Raw genomic sequence first — 14,229 nt, forward strand, 5'->3', positions numbered from 1 at the left:
GATCCTGAATAGAGTGGGAGAATAATGTGGAACAAAACTCAAAATCATAAAAGCAGACTTAGTTTACTAGTCTAATAGGGCCTGGTGAGACTATGGCCCCTAGTTACCCTGCGGGTCTGGAACTGAACTCACTCCTGTGGCTTCCAGCCAAACGATAGACAGGTATACAGAGTTAACATTTATATCAGGTTGATACACTCCTTACAGTGATCAATCAAATCGTGGGAGAACAGATGGGTAGTGTTTGCTTACAGTGAGATAGTTCAGGGTAGGGGGCCAGGAATGCATAGGAAAGAAGAACACAGGGAAAAGGTAACTATAGGAAGAAAGTCGAAAGAGAGCTGTTACATTGTGGGGAATTACAGTCAATGTCATGAAACAAAAATTATGAACTACTGTATGGCAAATGAATTTGCTTTGTAAACTTTCACCCAAATGACAATAAAAAATTAAAAAAAAAACAAAACAAAAAAAAAACCTTTCTTCAAGTCAAAGCTTACAATCAATTCTTTAATCCCCCATAAGCAGACAGCCAAAGAGTACCAGATGTCCTAAAAAAAAAGCCTAAAATGTAGAAAACAGAAGTGACTACACACAGTTAGGAGGAATTTGGAGAAAGAAGATGCTTCAGGAGAACAATTAAGACACACACACACATAAAATCATGAATATTCTCATAGGAAGTGGAATGAGTCCATAGACAACATAAAATAAGGGTACTTAAAGTTCAGAAATCAAAAAGGGTTTTGAGATTTTAAAATATGATAGCAGAGTTGGAAGACTGATTAAGGAGCTAAAAAATATAGGAAAAAGGTAAGAAAATTAGAGATCTAGTCCTGTAGATCCAATCTCCAAATAACAGTTCTAGAAAGCAGCAGAGGAGAGGAAATCATCAATGAACACAAAAAAATTTCCCAGATCTGAAGTCTATGTTACCACATTGAAAGTCCTCACCAAGTGCACAACACAATAGATGAAAACACTCACATCACTGAGAAATGGCACTATCCTGGGAAACAAGACTCTATAAGCTAAGTCACATACAAAGAACAGAAATCAAAATAGCTTTGGATTTTCCAATATTACACTGTGAACAAGAAAACAATAGAGCAATACATTCAAAATTGTGAAGAAAAATGATCTCCAATCTACATTTCTACAAAGCAACAAGTATGATAGACATGCAAGGCAAAAATTTTATTTCCATGCATACTTCCTTTAGAAGATACTGAAGGATGTGTTCCACCAGAACATGTGAGCTAGTAATAACATGGGAAACATGGAATCCAGAAAAAACAGATTAAGAGAAATGAAATTCCTAGATGGCTATGACCAAAGGGTAGCTCTGATCATGATCCAAGAGACAGGGTGAACTACCCTCACCAAGATCCATGCTCCTTCTGCACTGCTGTTTCAACCTGAAAAGCATCATGCCCAGATGACTCTGGGCCAAATGATCTCTAGGCTTGTCCTTAACATGTGTGACTACATACCAGCTTTCATTCCACACCCAGCTCATGGATCAGCAAGGACACTTGGGTTATCAATCCACAAAGTACTGTTTTGATCTCCCCAGAGCTGGAATTTGATTCACTGTGAACTTAGAACCAGAAAAGTCTACTCCCTCTGATCATCTTTCTGCCAGACACCAATAACCTAGTCTACACTATAGTCAGATGTCCTGTGATGAGTATATATAGAGCCGGACTCACTCATGACCTCAACAATGGACTTCCCCAAAAGTGGCTCTTATAAATTCCTAGGGAAGCTGAAGCCAGACTACGACCCAGAGACTGTCTTGTTCTTTGTAAAGCTTTAACATACCATATTTTCTCACAAACACACACATTCCATGTTTATTTGCCAACTGCTCCCCTCCACCCACAGAGGTATTTTCCTAAGCACTGCTATGCCATTTTTTTTTCCACTTTGCTAAAGAAAACATACAAGTTGGAAACATACACATGAAGCACAACTTATTTGCATACAAATGCAGTAATGATGAGAGTATTGCTCTTCTATACTTGCTAACAGGTTTTTAAAAATAAAAAAAGCAAGGAAACAATTAACACCCAATCAAGATAGTGCCTACATCTGGGAGGGAAGGATGCAACTGGGGACTCACATGTCTTCTCAGATATACTAAATGGTCTGTTTCATAACCTGGTGATGGGTGCATAAAAATCTTATTATTTTGTTTCAATTATACAGTTTTAAAAACTGTCCTCTCTGCTCTCTGTGCCCAGATTCCACGCTTACCGAAGCGCTCTCTGGGGACATTTTCCCTTCTGTTGTAACTTTGCCTCCAGGAAGAGAACGGACATCTTGACCACTTGGCACGTATGTTTCTCTTTTTAATGAACTGTTTATTAATTTTATTTACTTTTTTTAAAAAAAGATCACTGAAATAACAAACATTTATTTAATGACTATGTCATTATAAATGAAATTAAATTGGTCTCAAAATATATCTTGTGAGGAGTCAGTGTATCCTCTGTGAGTCACCAAATTCAATCTCAGAATCAGGGCTTTTTCGATGCTTCAATTTCATCCCATATTGCAGCTTCAATTTTTGAAGTGTCATATTCCCTCATCATATCAAACTCAAGCCATGGCTGATCCCACTTCTTAGCTTCTTTCATTTGTGCTTCTGTTAAACAAAGATCAAATCTGATTCCTTTAATATTAAATTTTGGACGTTCCCAGCGTTTGGACCAGGGCTTGGGCTTCATTTTTACTTTCAACTAAGGAAGACAGAAAAGGAACAATCAGGCTATGAGACATAAGTAAAAATCTCCTAAAGTTTCCAGTAAGTATTCTTTCTGATTTTATATTTGAACTTCCAGTTCCAAGTGTACATCCTATACCTCATTAATAGGAACATCTTGGTTAGATTCTTGTGCTACTGGCTTCATATTCATATCAAAGGTGCTGTATTCAGGTAAGGCATCTCTTAGGTACAACAAGCTATCATCCAGCCGTTTCTCTAATTTAACCACTTGGATCTCCTGAATTCGAGGATTATAAAGTTGAAAGCAAATCTCAACACCTTAAAAAAGAGAAGAAAACATTCTTAATATAAGTTCAGATTCTTGCATATGCGTCATACTATGGGAAACACTTTATCATAAGGGAACTAGCATAGGATTTTACATGTAGGAAATGTGACATAAATTTGAAAAGAAATAGAAATAAACTAAAATCCATTTAGATGAAAAGAAATCTGAATTAGTAGTCTAAAAAAAGTCTTCTATAAACATGCTGAGTCATATCTCTCTTCAATTCTGACAGCATTAATTTGTTTGAGAAAGGCTGACTACATTCTTCACTCTGTCACGTTCTGTTTATTTCCCAATTACTTGAATTAAAATCAACCTTCCACGTTAAGAGCAATAGGATTAACGATGTAAAAGGAGTATGTAAAATTTTAAGTTCTAACTTGGGTTTAGAAGCCCCTCAGGACAGCCTCAGTTTTTCAGCACACTGAGGCCCTCCATTAGAGGCAAGGTAAGAACAGGTTTAGGTGTATCAAGATGCTGCCAGCCACAGTTTAAATATACACCATCTGTATCATTAAACACTTAAGGGCCAGTGTTTTCTGAAATTTCTTGGGATAATCCCAAGTGAAATACAAATACAGTCAACTGTGATCAACACTGAGAAGCTTTGGTGGTACAGTGGTTAAAGCACCTGGCTCCTAAGCAGAAGGTCAGTGGTTCAAACCCACTAGCTGCTCTGTGGGAGGAAGAGGCAATCTATTTCTGTGAAGATTTATAGTCTTGGAAACCCTATGGGTCGCTATGAGTCGGAATTGACCAGGTGGCAGTGTGGATGACAAACATTACATCTAATGTTTAATAACAGGATTTAATATAGTATTTACTGTACACCTACCTATTCTGTTCCAGGTACTGATCTAGATGTGGCTGTAGCAAAATCAAAACAGGCAAGATCCTTCTCCCCTCATAAAGCTTACATTCTAGTGCATGATGACAAACAATAAATCAATAAAATAATTTCAAATAGTTAAGACAATACAGGGTATGACACTGTGGCTGGGACAGGGGAACTTTACAGTTAGGGCAAGTCTCACTGAGAGGATGATGTTTGAATATTATAAAGGGCCAAGAATGTTCTAGGCAAAAAGAGCATCAAATGCAAAATTAACAAATTGCCATGGAACAACTAGGAAAAGACTCACTTAGCAGCTGCATTTATGTTTTATTTTACAATTTTTAAAAACCATCCTGTCTGCTCTTCTTGCTCAGATTCCATGCTCACTGAAGAGTAACTTAGAGGGTCAGTAATATAAACCAAGAGATACTGCACAATTATAAGCAGAAGATGGAGGCCTGGACAAGAGAGTTAGCAATGGATGTGGACAAACACAGATAGAATTGGGATATATTTTGGGAACTGAGCCGAGAAAACACTGATTGAATGGATATGTGAAAGGAAAAATTAAAAATGACTCCTAGGCTTTGGTTTAAATAAATAGTTTGGGAGTGATGCCATTTCTGGAAATGGATAAGATTGTGAGAGGAACATAGTGTGAAGGAAAATAAATAGTTCTCTATTCCACTTATGTATGCTTCTCCAAGTGGAGATGTCAAACACATAGTTTAGGTAGTTCCAAATCTGGAACCTGGAAAGGGTCAGTCCTGGAGGGGTAAATTTATGAGTTATCATTATATGGATGGTATATAAAGCCACTGGACAAGAACAAACCACCAAAGAATAGTGTATCGATAGGGAAAGATGAGGCAGATTACGCTAGTTGAAACACACTGTAGAGAAGCACAAGAGGAAGCTAAATACTGTCTGAGTATTATCTATCCATTATTTCACACACAAGATCACAGTTGTCTATTGATTAGCCACCATCCCATGAGACAGAAACTATTAATATCACCATTTTAAAGAAGAATCTGACTCACACCAATGTTCATTTCTTTGTTAGAAGACTTTTCCAAATAGATAACCTGACTGGAAGCACAAGTTTCTATAATCTGCCCAGTCCTGCTGAGCTCCTACTACATGCATGCATGGCAACTGCCTGAACATAATAACATCACTGTTGGGGATCATGAAGCTAACAACCTTAAGGGTGGAAACTTTACTGCTCTTGACATTTTGAGTCATAATCTTTCTACAATTTGCCACCTGTTTCTCTGCCTTATTAGGCATAGTATGCAAACACAGTTTTGCCTTTTATTTTAAATGCCTCCAAATTTTATAAAATGTGGTGAATGTGGTGCTTGTCATAATATAAAGCAAAATGGAGTCATTAATTTTAGCAGTAAATAACTCATGAGGACATCATTATGTTTATCTTAATATCCTCATGGATTATTTGTCCTAAAATGAAAGCCTCAAACTGCTTTGCAGTCACTTATCTCTTTCCTTGACGTCACCATGGTTTGAGAAATCTACAGGTCTTACCCTTTAATATTATGTAAATTTGCCCTCACTTTGAACAAATGCATCACCAGGTTCACCTTCACTTGCTGCAAGTGCAGCTTTCAAAGCACTGAAAAGGCTTTGTGCCTTTTCTTGCAGACAGAAAGAAAAATAAAAAACCCACATTGAGTTCAGACACACAACCCAACAGGACAGAATGGACCTGTCCCATAGGGCTTCCAATGCTATAAATCTTTACAGAAGCAGAATGCCTCATATTTCTCCCACAGAGTAGTTGGTGGGTTCAAACAGCCAATCTTTTGGTTAGCAGCCAAATGCTTTAACCACTGTGCCACCAAAATAAGGATAAAGAAGAACCATTTGCACCTGTTGCAACTTACCTACAAATCTTACTTAAAGACATACTTAGAAAAGGACCTTATTCATAACCCAGGGACTGCCTGTAGTCCTAATGGCTATTATCCCTGCAGTAGAAGAAGCCTTCAGGAGAAAGCCAACCAACTGTATTTAATCAGTAACCAATGTTCATAAGTCGAAGGCCACAGGCTCATGAAAAGCACTGCCATGTCTTTTCTCAGAGCCCTGTTTCAAGTTTCAGCTGTCTTAGAATAAAGAAAATAGAAAAGAATCACGAAATAACATTTTCTAGAAAATCAAAATAATGAAATGAAACCCACCTTGTCCTTCAATAGTATTCCTAAGGACAAATGTAGCTCCAAGGCCTTTTCCTGATCTCTGGATGCAAATTCCCAGAAACTGGCTGATTTTTCCACTGGCATATGGGTCTGCTGTAGTAACACGAAGTATGCTTCCTACAAATTCAAAAGAGAAGTGACTTTTCATATGAGATGCAGAAACAAAATATGGCATTTCTACATATTTCAACATATTAGGAATAATTACTTCATGTGTACAAACCCAGGTATTTGAAAACAATTTTATTTATGCCGGGAAAATGAAACTTTTATGGATTGATGTGATAGTTGTTTGTGTGTCAACTTGGCTGGGCCTGGCTGAGTGTCTGGGCAGCTGGTGGTAGTTATTCCCCATGATGAGACTGGCAATCAACTACATGGTGGGATCTACCACAAGCAGCTGAGTAGCTGCCTTTGGGATGTGGTCTGCTTCCTGTATATAAGGAGAAGCCTTGGGAATAGTCTCTAGCCTATGGCACGCTTGGACCCTGCATGTAGCCGTATCATTGCTCAGCAGCCTGCTATGCTCTGCTGACCTTAGGACTTACAGTGGACTTAAGTTAATGGCCTGCCGTGTGGTTTGGTAACATCAGGACTGTCCCTTTTTCCTTGTCAACCCTGGGGCTTCTCAGCCTCAGCAGCCAGGCAGCTGAGTGAAGAAATGCCTCTAGTTCCAGTGGGCCGGGAGTAGGAGGCAGAGCTGGACCCCAAGGTTGAGGGGCTTTCACCCAGTCTCTAGAGCGTGGCACTTTGAACTTGGACTTAAAGCCTCCAAACTGTAAGAATAAACTGTTAAGGTCATCCCATTTGTGGTATATTTCTCAGAGCAGCACTAGGTAACCAGAACAGATCCAATTGTGTCCCCCCCAAAAATATGTGCTAGAAACCTAACCCTGTATATCCAAAATCAAACTCACTGCCATTGAGTAGATTCCCACTCATAGGGACCCCTACTGGGTTTCCAAGGCTATAAATCTTTACAGAAGCAGATTGCTTCATCTTTCTTCCATGGAGCAGCTGGTGGATTCAAACCACTGACCTGGGTTAGCAGTCAAATGCTTTAACCACTGTTATCACCAGAACTCCTAACCCCTATATTATGGGGAGAAAAGAAAAAAAAAAAAAACCTCACTGCCATTGAGTCAATTGTGGTTCACAGAGACCCTCTTTGAGTTTCCAGGGCAGTAAATCTTTATAGACATAGACTGCCCAGTCTGCCTTCAGTGGAGTGCCTGGCAGGTTTGAACCAACCTTCTGGTGAGCAGTCAAATGCCCTAGGCACTACACCACCAGCTTTTTAACAGAACTGTCTTTGTTATGCTGATGAGGTCTTAACAGTGTGGAGTGTGAGTTAAGCCAATCACTTTTGAGATTAAAAAAGGACTTTAGGCAGAGAAGAAAGCAGACACAGGTGGAAGACCAAAACGACCTGGAGACAACAGAGGAAAAAATCAGTCCATAAGCCCAGAAAAGCTGAGACAAGGACCTTCCCCAAGAGCAGAGAGAGAGAGGGAGAGAGACAGAGAGAGAAATAGAGCCTTCCCCTGGAGCCAACGCCCTGAATTCAGTCTTCCACCCTCCTGAACAGTGAGAAAATGAATTTCTGTTCAAAAAAATCATCCACCTGTGGGATTTATTACAGCAGCACTGAGAAACTATGACATAACTGTGGGAGTTAAGGTTATGTGTCAACTTGGCTGGGCCTGGTTTTGAGTGGCTGGGCAGCTGGATGTACTTATTCCCCATAGTTAGACTGGTAATCAACTTCATGGTAGAATCTACTGGAGCAGCTGAGTTATGGATGTGGTCTGCTTCCAGTTTATAAGACGCAACCTTGAGGAAGGTCGCTAGCTTTTGGCACCCCAGAATCCTTCACGTAGCTCAGTTGCTGTTCAGCAGCCTGCCATGTTGTCTGCCGATCTTGGGACTCTTGATGAATTTCAATCAATGGCCTGCCACGTGGTTTGGTAGTATCGAGACTGTTCCTTTTCACTTGTTGACCTTGGGTTTGTCAGCCTCAGCAGCCAGCAGCTAGCTGCCTGAGTGAAGAAAGCCTCCAGCTTCAGTGGGCCGGGAGCAAGAGACAGAGCTGAAGATAAAGGTCAAGGGGCTGTCACTCAGCCCCTAGAGCCTGGAACTTTGAACTCAGACTTGAAGCCTCCAAACTCCTGTTTGTTCAAACATCCACCTGTGGTATTTCCCTTTAGAGCAGCACAAAGTAACCAAAACAATAACCCTTTTACCACTAATAATAAAAGTATCCTGCTTTTACTGACCAACATAGAACTCTGGAATGGGGAGAACTTTCCTCCTTTCTAACATATCTTTTCTTTCTATTTGAAATTTCAGAGGATTTGTTCTTCCTCTTGGAGGAATGAATTCAGGACTCAAGAACCTGTGAAAAATATGAAAAACAAAATCAAAAGACTATTACAAGAAATATTGTTGCTTTACAAAGAAATGAATGCTATTGATTTTCCTTATCTAAAAAGTTGATCTTTTTCTCTAAAGTTGCCGTCAAAGCTCATGAAAATAGCTAACAATTTGGGTACTTGCCTGGCAGTGTATTAAAAGCTTTATTAAACCTCTAGAACATAAATTAATCCTTACTACAACTAGGAAGATTTGGTATTATCATCTCCTTCTTACAGATGAAGAAAGTGAGGCTTGAAAAATGTAAATAGCTGAACCAGTGTTACATGTTAGCTAAACTTACAGCTGATTGAAATGTTGGCATGTCTGTGTAACTCCAAAGCCTGTGACTAGAACCACAGTCCTCACACTGATTTGTACACATTATAATAAATTATGCTGGAAAAGAAAGGAACTTTAAAATCACCAATTAAACACTGACTTTTAAAATAATCATCCTATTTTGTTGAAAGTTACTGTTGAGTCGATTCCAATTCATGGTGACAGTGTGTACAAGTGCTCCAAAGGGTTTTCAAGGCTGTGACCTTTCAGAAGCCGATTTCCAGGCCTATCTTCCCAGAAGTATCTGGGTGGGTTCAAACCGCCAACATTTTGGTTAGTAGTCCAGTGCTTAACTGTCTGTGTCATCCAGGGACTATCCTAATCATCCTATTTCCTGATTTTAAACTCATTATTAATATTTAAGCTACAGAAAAAGAATAAATGACGTTATAATGAACACTCATGTCTCTACCACAACCTAAGAAACAAATGATCACTGTAGCTGAAGACTCTGTGGACCCTTACCTACTTCCTATAGTTAATTACCATCATCAATTTGGTGATGATTATGCCCAGGAGGTTCTTCCTTTTCCTCAATTTTCTATTTTGAAAATATTCAAACCTACTAATAGGTCGAGTAGGAGCTCTGGTGGCACAGTGCCTAAGGCATCTGACTGCTAACCAGAAGCCTGGAAGTTCAAACCTACCAGCCACTCCTTGGAAGGAAGACTGGGCAATCTACTGTAGATACCGCCTCAGAAGCTCAAGGAGGGGTTGCAATGAGTTGGATTCTACTCGATGGCAGTGAGGTTTTTTTTTTTTTTTAAATAGGTTGAGCAAATTTCAGATACAAATTGCTAGAGATTTTTACCATGGTACCACATCTGCAGGAATTCCACCTACAACTTGGTCAGTTCTGGCCAATCTACTCCTAACTCAGAATTAAGGATATTTTATGAAAACAAATTGGCTCCAGAATGTAACAACCTAGAATATGTCTTTCAACTGGCTTCACCAATTGTTAGTTAACATTTTGTCTATTTGCTTTATATATACATAAAACTTTTCTCAACCATTTAAAAATGTCAAACAGCAATGTATTTCATCCCTCAATACTTTAGAAAGCATCTAAGAATAAGGACCTTCTCCTACAGGTCACAGTACTTGTATGACACTTAAGAAAATTATAATGTAATATATAATTCATATTCAAATGTATTAATTGTCCAGGAAAAAGTCTTTTATAAAAGCTATTTGTTCTCCAATCTAAGATATAATCAGGCTTCACACATTGTATCTACTTGTTAGTCTCTATCCTCTCATCTTTTTTTAGAATACTGACTTTCTAGAGGTAGAGTCTATTATCTTATAGACCATCACTGGATTTGTTTTGTTTCCACATGCCTTGACTGAGGTTAAACATTTTTGCTAAGAATATTACAATGGACGTGGTGTGAATTTTCTAATTGTGTAACATCAAGAGATACATAATGTCAGCTTGCACCACTATCAGCAAAGCTAGCTAGGTTCAATTACTTGATTGGGATGGAGGATTTCCCCTACACATTTGGGTACACTGTATGTATTTCATTGCTCCAAAGGAAAGTTGGGCAATCTACTTCCGTAGTGATACTGCGTGGGAAACCCAAGGAGGGGTAGCTATGAGTTGGACCCGACTTGGCGGCAGTGAGTTTGGTTTTTATTTTTTTGGTATGCATTTCACATGTATAAATATGTATGTCTGCACAATATATAATATTTAGTGTCGTTTCAGTCTTTATTTAAAAATGCTATCATATTATAGGAGCTCTGGTAGCATAGTGGCTAAAGCACTTGTCTGCTAACCAGAAGGCTGGCGGTTCAAACCCACCAGCCACTCCTCGGAAGGAAGGTTGGGCAATCCTACTTCCGTAGTGATACTGCCTCGGAAACCCAAGGAGGGGTCACTATGAGTCGGGGCCGACTCGACGGCACATAACAACAACAACATAACAACATAACAAAGAAAACCAAACTCACTGCCCTGGAGTTGATCCCTACTCACAGAGACCCCTTCTTGGGTTTCCGAGGCAATATCACTATGGAAGTAGATTGGCCAATCTTCATTCCGAGGAGTGGCTGGTGGGTTTGAACCTCCAGCCTTCTGGTTAGCAGCCAAATAACTTTGTCATTATACCAGGAGAGTTCTCTTCTTAGTCTACATCGTTGTGGTTGTTATGTGCCGTTGAGTCAGCCCCGACTCATAGCAAACGTAAGGAGACTGCCCCATCTTCCTTCCGAGGAGTGGCTAGTGGGTTTGAACTGCCAGCCTTCTGCTCAGTGGTCAAGTGCCTTAGGCACTATACTACCAGAGCTCCTTCTTAGTCTATAGGTTCCATAAATCCTTTTTTATTTCCAGTTTGAACTCTAAAATATTTGAAATTTCAAAAGGCACTGTGATCATCCAATTAACAATCCAGAGCCCTTTCAAACAACAACAAAAGGAAGGCAGTATCTCTACAGAAGTAGATTGCCCAGTCTTCCTACTGAGGAGTGGCTGGTGGGTTTGAACCACCAGCCTTCTGGCTAGCAGTCAAATGCCTTAGGCACTATGCCACCAGAGCTCTATAATTTTAAAAAGTTCTTTACACAGCTCTACCGGAACACTTTCTACAAATCCCAGTTCATCTAAATTTGCACGTAGCTTTCAAGGTTACCACCATTCATTTCCGTGAACCAGGCTTTTATGCACACTCTTTTGAAGAACAAATTTCAGACACAAGTTGGTGATATCTACCACGGTATCACGTCTGCCAAGAATTCCCACCTAAAACATAGGGAGTTCTGATCAATCTATTCCCACCCACGGTAGTCTTCTGTGGAAAGAGATCGGATCCAGCGCCTAAACAGGTATTAACGGGATAGGTCACAGAACTAACTCTTAAAAACAAACAAACAGAAAACAACCAAAACTCACTGCCATCTAGCTGTAAACCTTTGGAAGTAGATTGCACAGTCTTCCTTCCACGGAGTGGTGGGTTTGAACCGCCAACCTTCTACTTAGCAGTCAAATGCCTTACGCACTAGGCCACTAAATGCTAGAGTTGAATGAGTTATAAAGCTATAGAATTCCTACTTGAAAGTCTTATTAACTGGAGAGAAAATTCAATGCTGGCTGGGCAAGAAAGAGCGGAAACCAACTTGAGTTGGGTGCGCTTTATATATGTAAGCTCATAAATCCTAAATAAAAGCCCGTGTTCTGGGTGCTCTACCCCTGTTTCGGAGCTGAGACCCCTAAAGCAAATACTGATTCACGCGCCCTCCAAGAAGGGGGAATTGCGCCCAGGTTGCGGTCTTACCTCCTCTCCTGGCGCGGGGGTTGGCGCTTGTCCACGATGACAGGTTTAGGCGGTGGCTTGAATGTATCGGGCCCCGAAGGTCCAGTACTCTGTGGCCGTCCAGGGCCCGCGTAGGCCCCTGCGGGAGCGAACAACAAAGGTCAGGTCTGCTGGGGTGCCAACGCAATCACTGCCAGCATGCCATTCTACAGGGGTCTCCGCTTAGGTCTGCCCTGATCTCTTTTATCTAGGCCGCGAAAGCTGGAACCACATCACCCGAGCCCGACCCCAAGACCCTCCCACATCTCAGCTCGCAAGGCGCCCCCGGCTTACCGCAGACAGCACAGGCCGGTGCAGGGAGCAGTCCCCTGGCGGCTCTGAAGCTCCGGGTCAGGTCCACTACAGCCCCAAAGCCGCCTCTAATGCAAGCCGCCATGTCCACTCCGCAGGCCAAGACTACAACTCCCAGTAATCAGTGCGACAAGGCCGCAGCCATCTGCGGCGGGACGGTGGCTGCTATGGGACCTAAGAGCCAACTCTTTTAATTTTCCTCCCCGCTACCCCCACCAAAAAAAAAAAAAAAAAACCTCACTGCCATTGAATTGGATCCCACTCATAGACCCCTCCTTGGGTTTCCCAGGCGGTATCACTAGGGAAGTAGACTGCCCAATCATCCTTCTGAGGAGGGGTTGTGGGTTTGAACCGCCAGCCTTCTGTTTACTAGTCAAATGCCTTAGGCACTACGCCACCAGAGCTCCGGTATAGGGGTGTGGCTTGGCACGTTATGAGAAACAAAAGAAATACACATTTTTTTTTTTTTCCTAGGCTAGCAGTCTACTTCCGTAGTGATGTCGCCTCGGAAACCCAAGGAGGGGTAGCTATGAGTCGAGCCGACTCAACGGCATTGAGTTTGTATTTTTGGTTTTTGACACCCCCCTACATGGGTGCATTATCAGCCTAGAAAGCCCCCACTTCCGTCAACTTTTCCTTCACTTTCTCGGGCAAGGCTTTCCTCCGTTAAAACTCCCATTATAGCCTTTCATTTGTGTCGTAGGCATTTACCAGACTTGCACTCTGTTGGAAGTGAAAGCAAAAAGTGTTATTGTGGAAAAACGGAACACATCGATCAGAGTACTAAACTATTCCGAATTGCAGAAAGAGCGCTTTTATTAGATAAACAAAGAGCTGCGCGCTCGCTGGCACGGTAAGGGTACAAGGTAAAAAGTTGCAAGGGGTTGTTAAACTTCCTTGGATTTTTGTCTTAACATCAGTAAGTCTGTTTCTTAACATAGGACAATTGAGTCCTTGCATGATTGCCTCTTCGTCTTAGTTCTAGATTTACATGTAGCAAAAATTGAGAGAAAGTATCGGTGAATTAATGAAAATGAAATGTGGTTTGAGGGAGTCAGGAAATTAGAACTAACACTTGGTTGATTGGCGTGTTACCCCATCTTGGTTAGAGTTAGGAGAAAATTGCAGGGGTTCGTTTTTACTTAACATTATCAATTCTGTTACCTGACCTCTTGGGACATGTTGACTAAAAGTATTCTCTCTAGGACAAGCTGCACAAACATTCTCAACAAACATCTTTTAACAAACAATTCCTGGCACAGCTAAAAACTCCGACCCTTTTTCCTTTCGTGTTACAAGCAGTTAAACTTTTACAAGCAGCTGACTTGTCTTTTAAGAACAACAGAAGTGAAGATTTCAGGTGCAGCTGCAGCTGCAGCTTAATTTGAAAATGGAGTTTCACTTTTAGTTCTGGGACAACCATTTAGATGTACCAAATGCTTCAGTTTTTGGATTTTGCTTATACATTGGTACTGGGTATAGTAGCTCTCATCTCCTTTGCAATTTTTCCTTTACTTGTAATAATAATTGGATTGGTGTCCAACTCCACAATCATAGTATAAGCTCCATGAGGACAGGGATGAGGTCTTCCTCTGCACCTAGAACCTACCTGGCACTCAATAACTTTTAGTTGAGAGCAAGTGAGAGTGGAGATGGAGGGTTTCCTAACAGAACAGGTGGTACAAAGTACCTAAAACGACAGAGAAACAGAACTTGAGTTGGGGCTAGACAGCTCTGGGTGAGTGTGGCTG

At 40.8% G+C, this 14,229-nt stretch overlaps 1 protein-coding gene across 1 annotated transcript; it reads right to left on the reverse strand.

The window, feature by feature from the left end:
- Positions 1-2,522: 2,522 nt before the first annotated feature.
- Positions 2,523-12,563, reverse strand: MRPL19 (mitochondrial ribosomal protein L19). The gene is made up of 6 exons (XM_007956928.1): positions 12,461-12,563; positions 12,149-12,266; positions 8,393-8,511; positions 6,099-6,233; positions 2,868-3,049; positions 2,523-2,744 (listed from the first exon to the last, which is right to left on the reverse strand). Exons 1-6 carry the CDS (start codon positions 12,561-12,563, stop codon positions 2,523-2,525), a joined length of 879 nt encoding a protein of 292 aa, XP_007955119.1.
- Between the last annotated feature and the right edge of the window lie 1,666 nt (positions 12,564-14,229).

This window comes from Orycteropus afer, unplaced genomic scaffold (genome assembly GCF_000298275.1).
Source record: "Orycteropus afer afer isolate SDZICR_OR568_19922 unplaced genomic scaffold, OryAfe1.0 scaffold00687, whole genome shotgun sequence".
In the NCBI taxonomy this organism is placed as follows: domain Eukaryota; kingdom Metazoa; phylum Chordata; class Mammalia; order Tubulidentata; family Orycteropodidae; genus Orycteropus; species Orycteropus afer.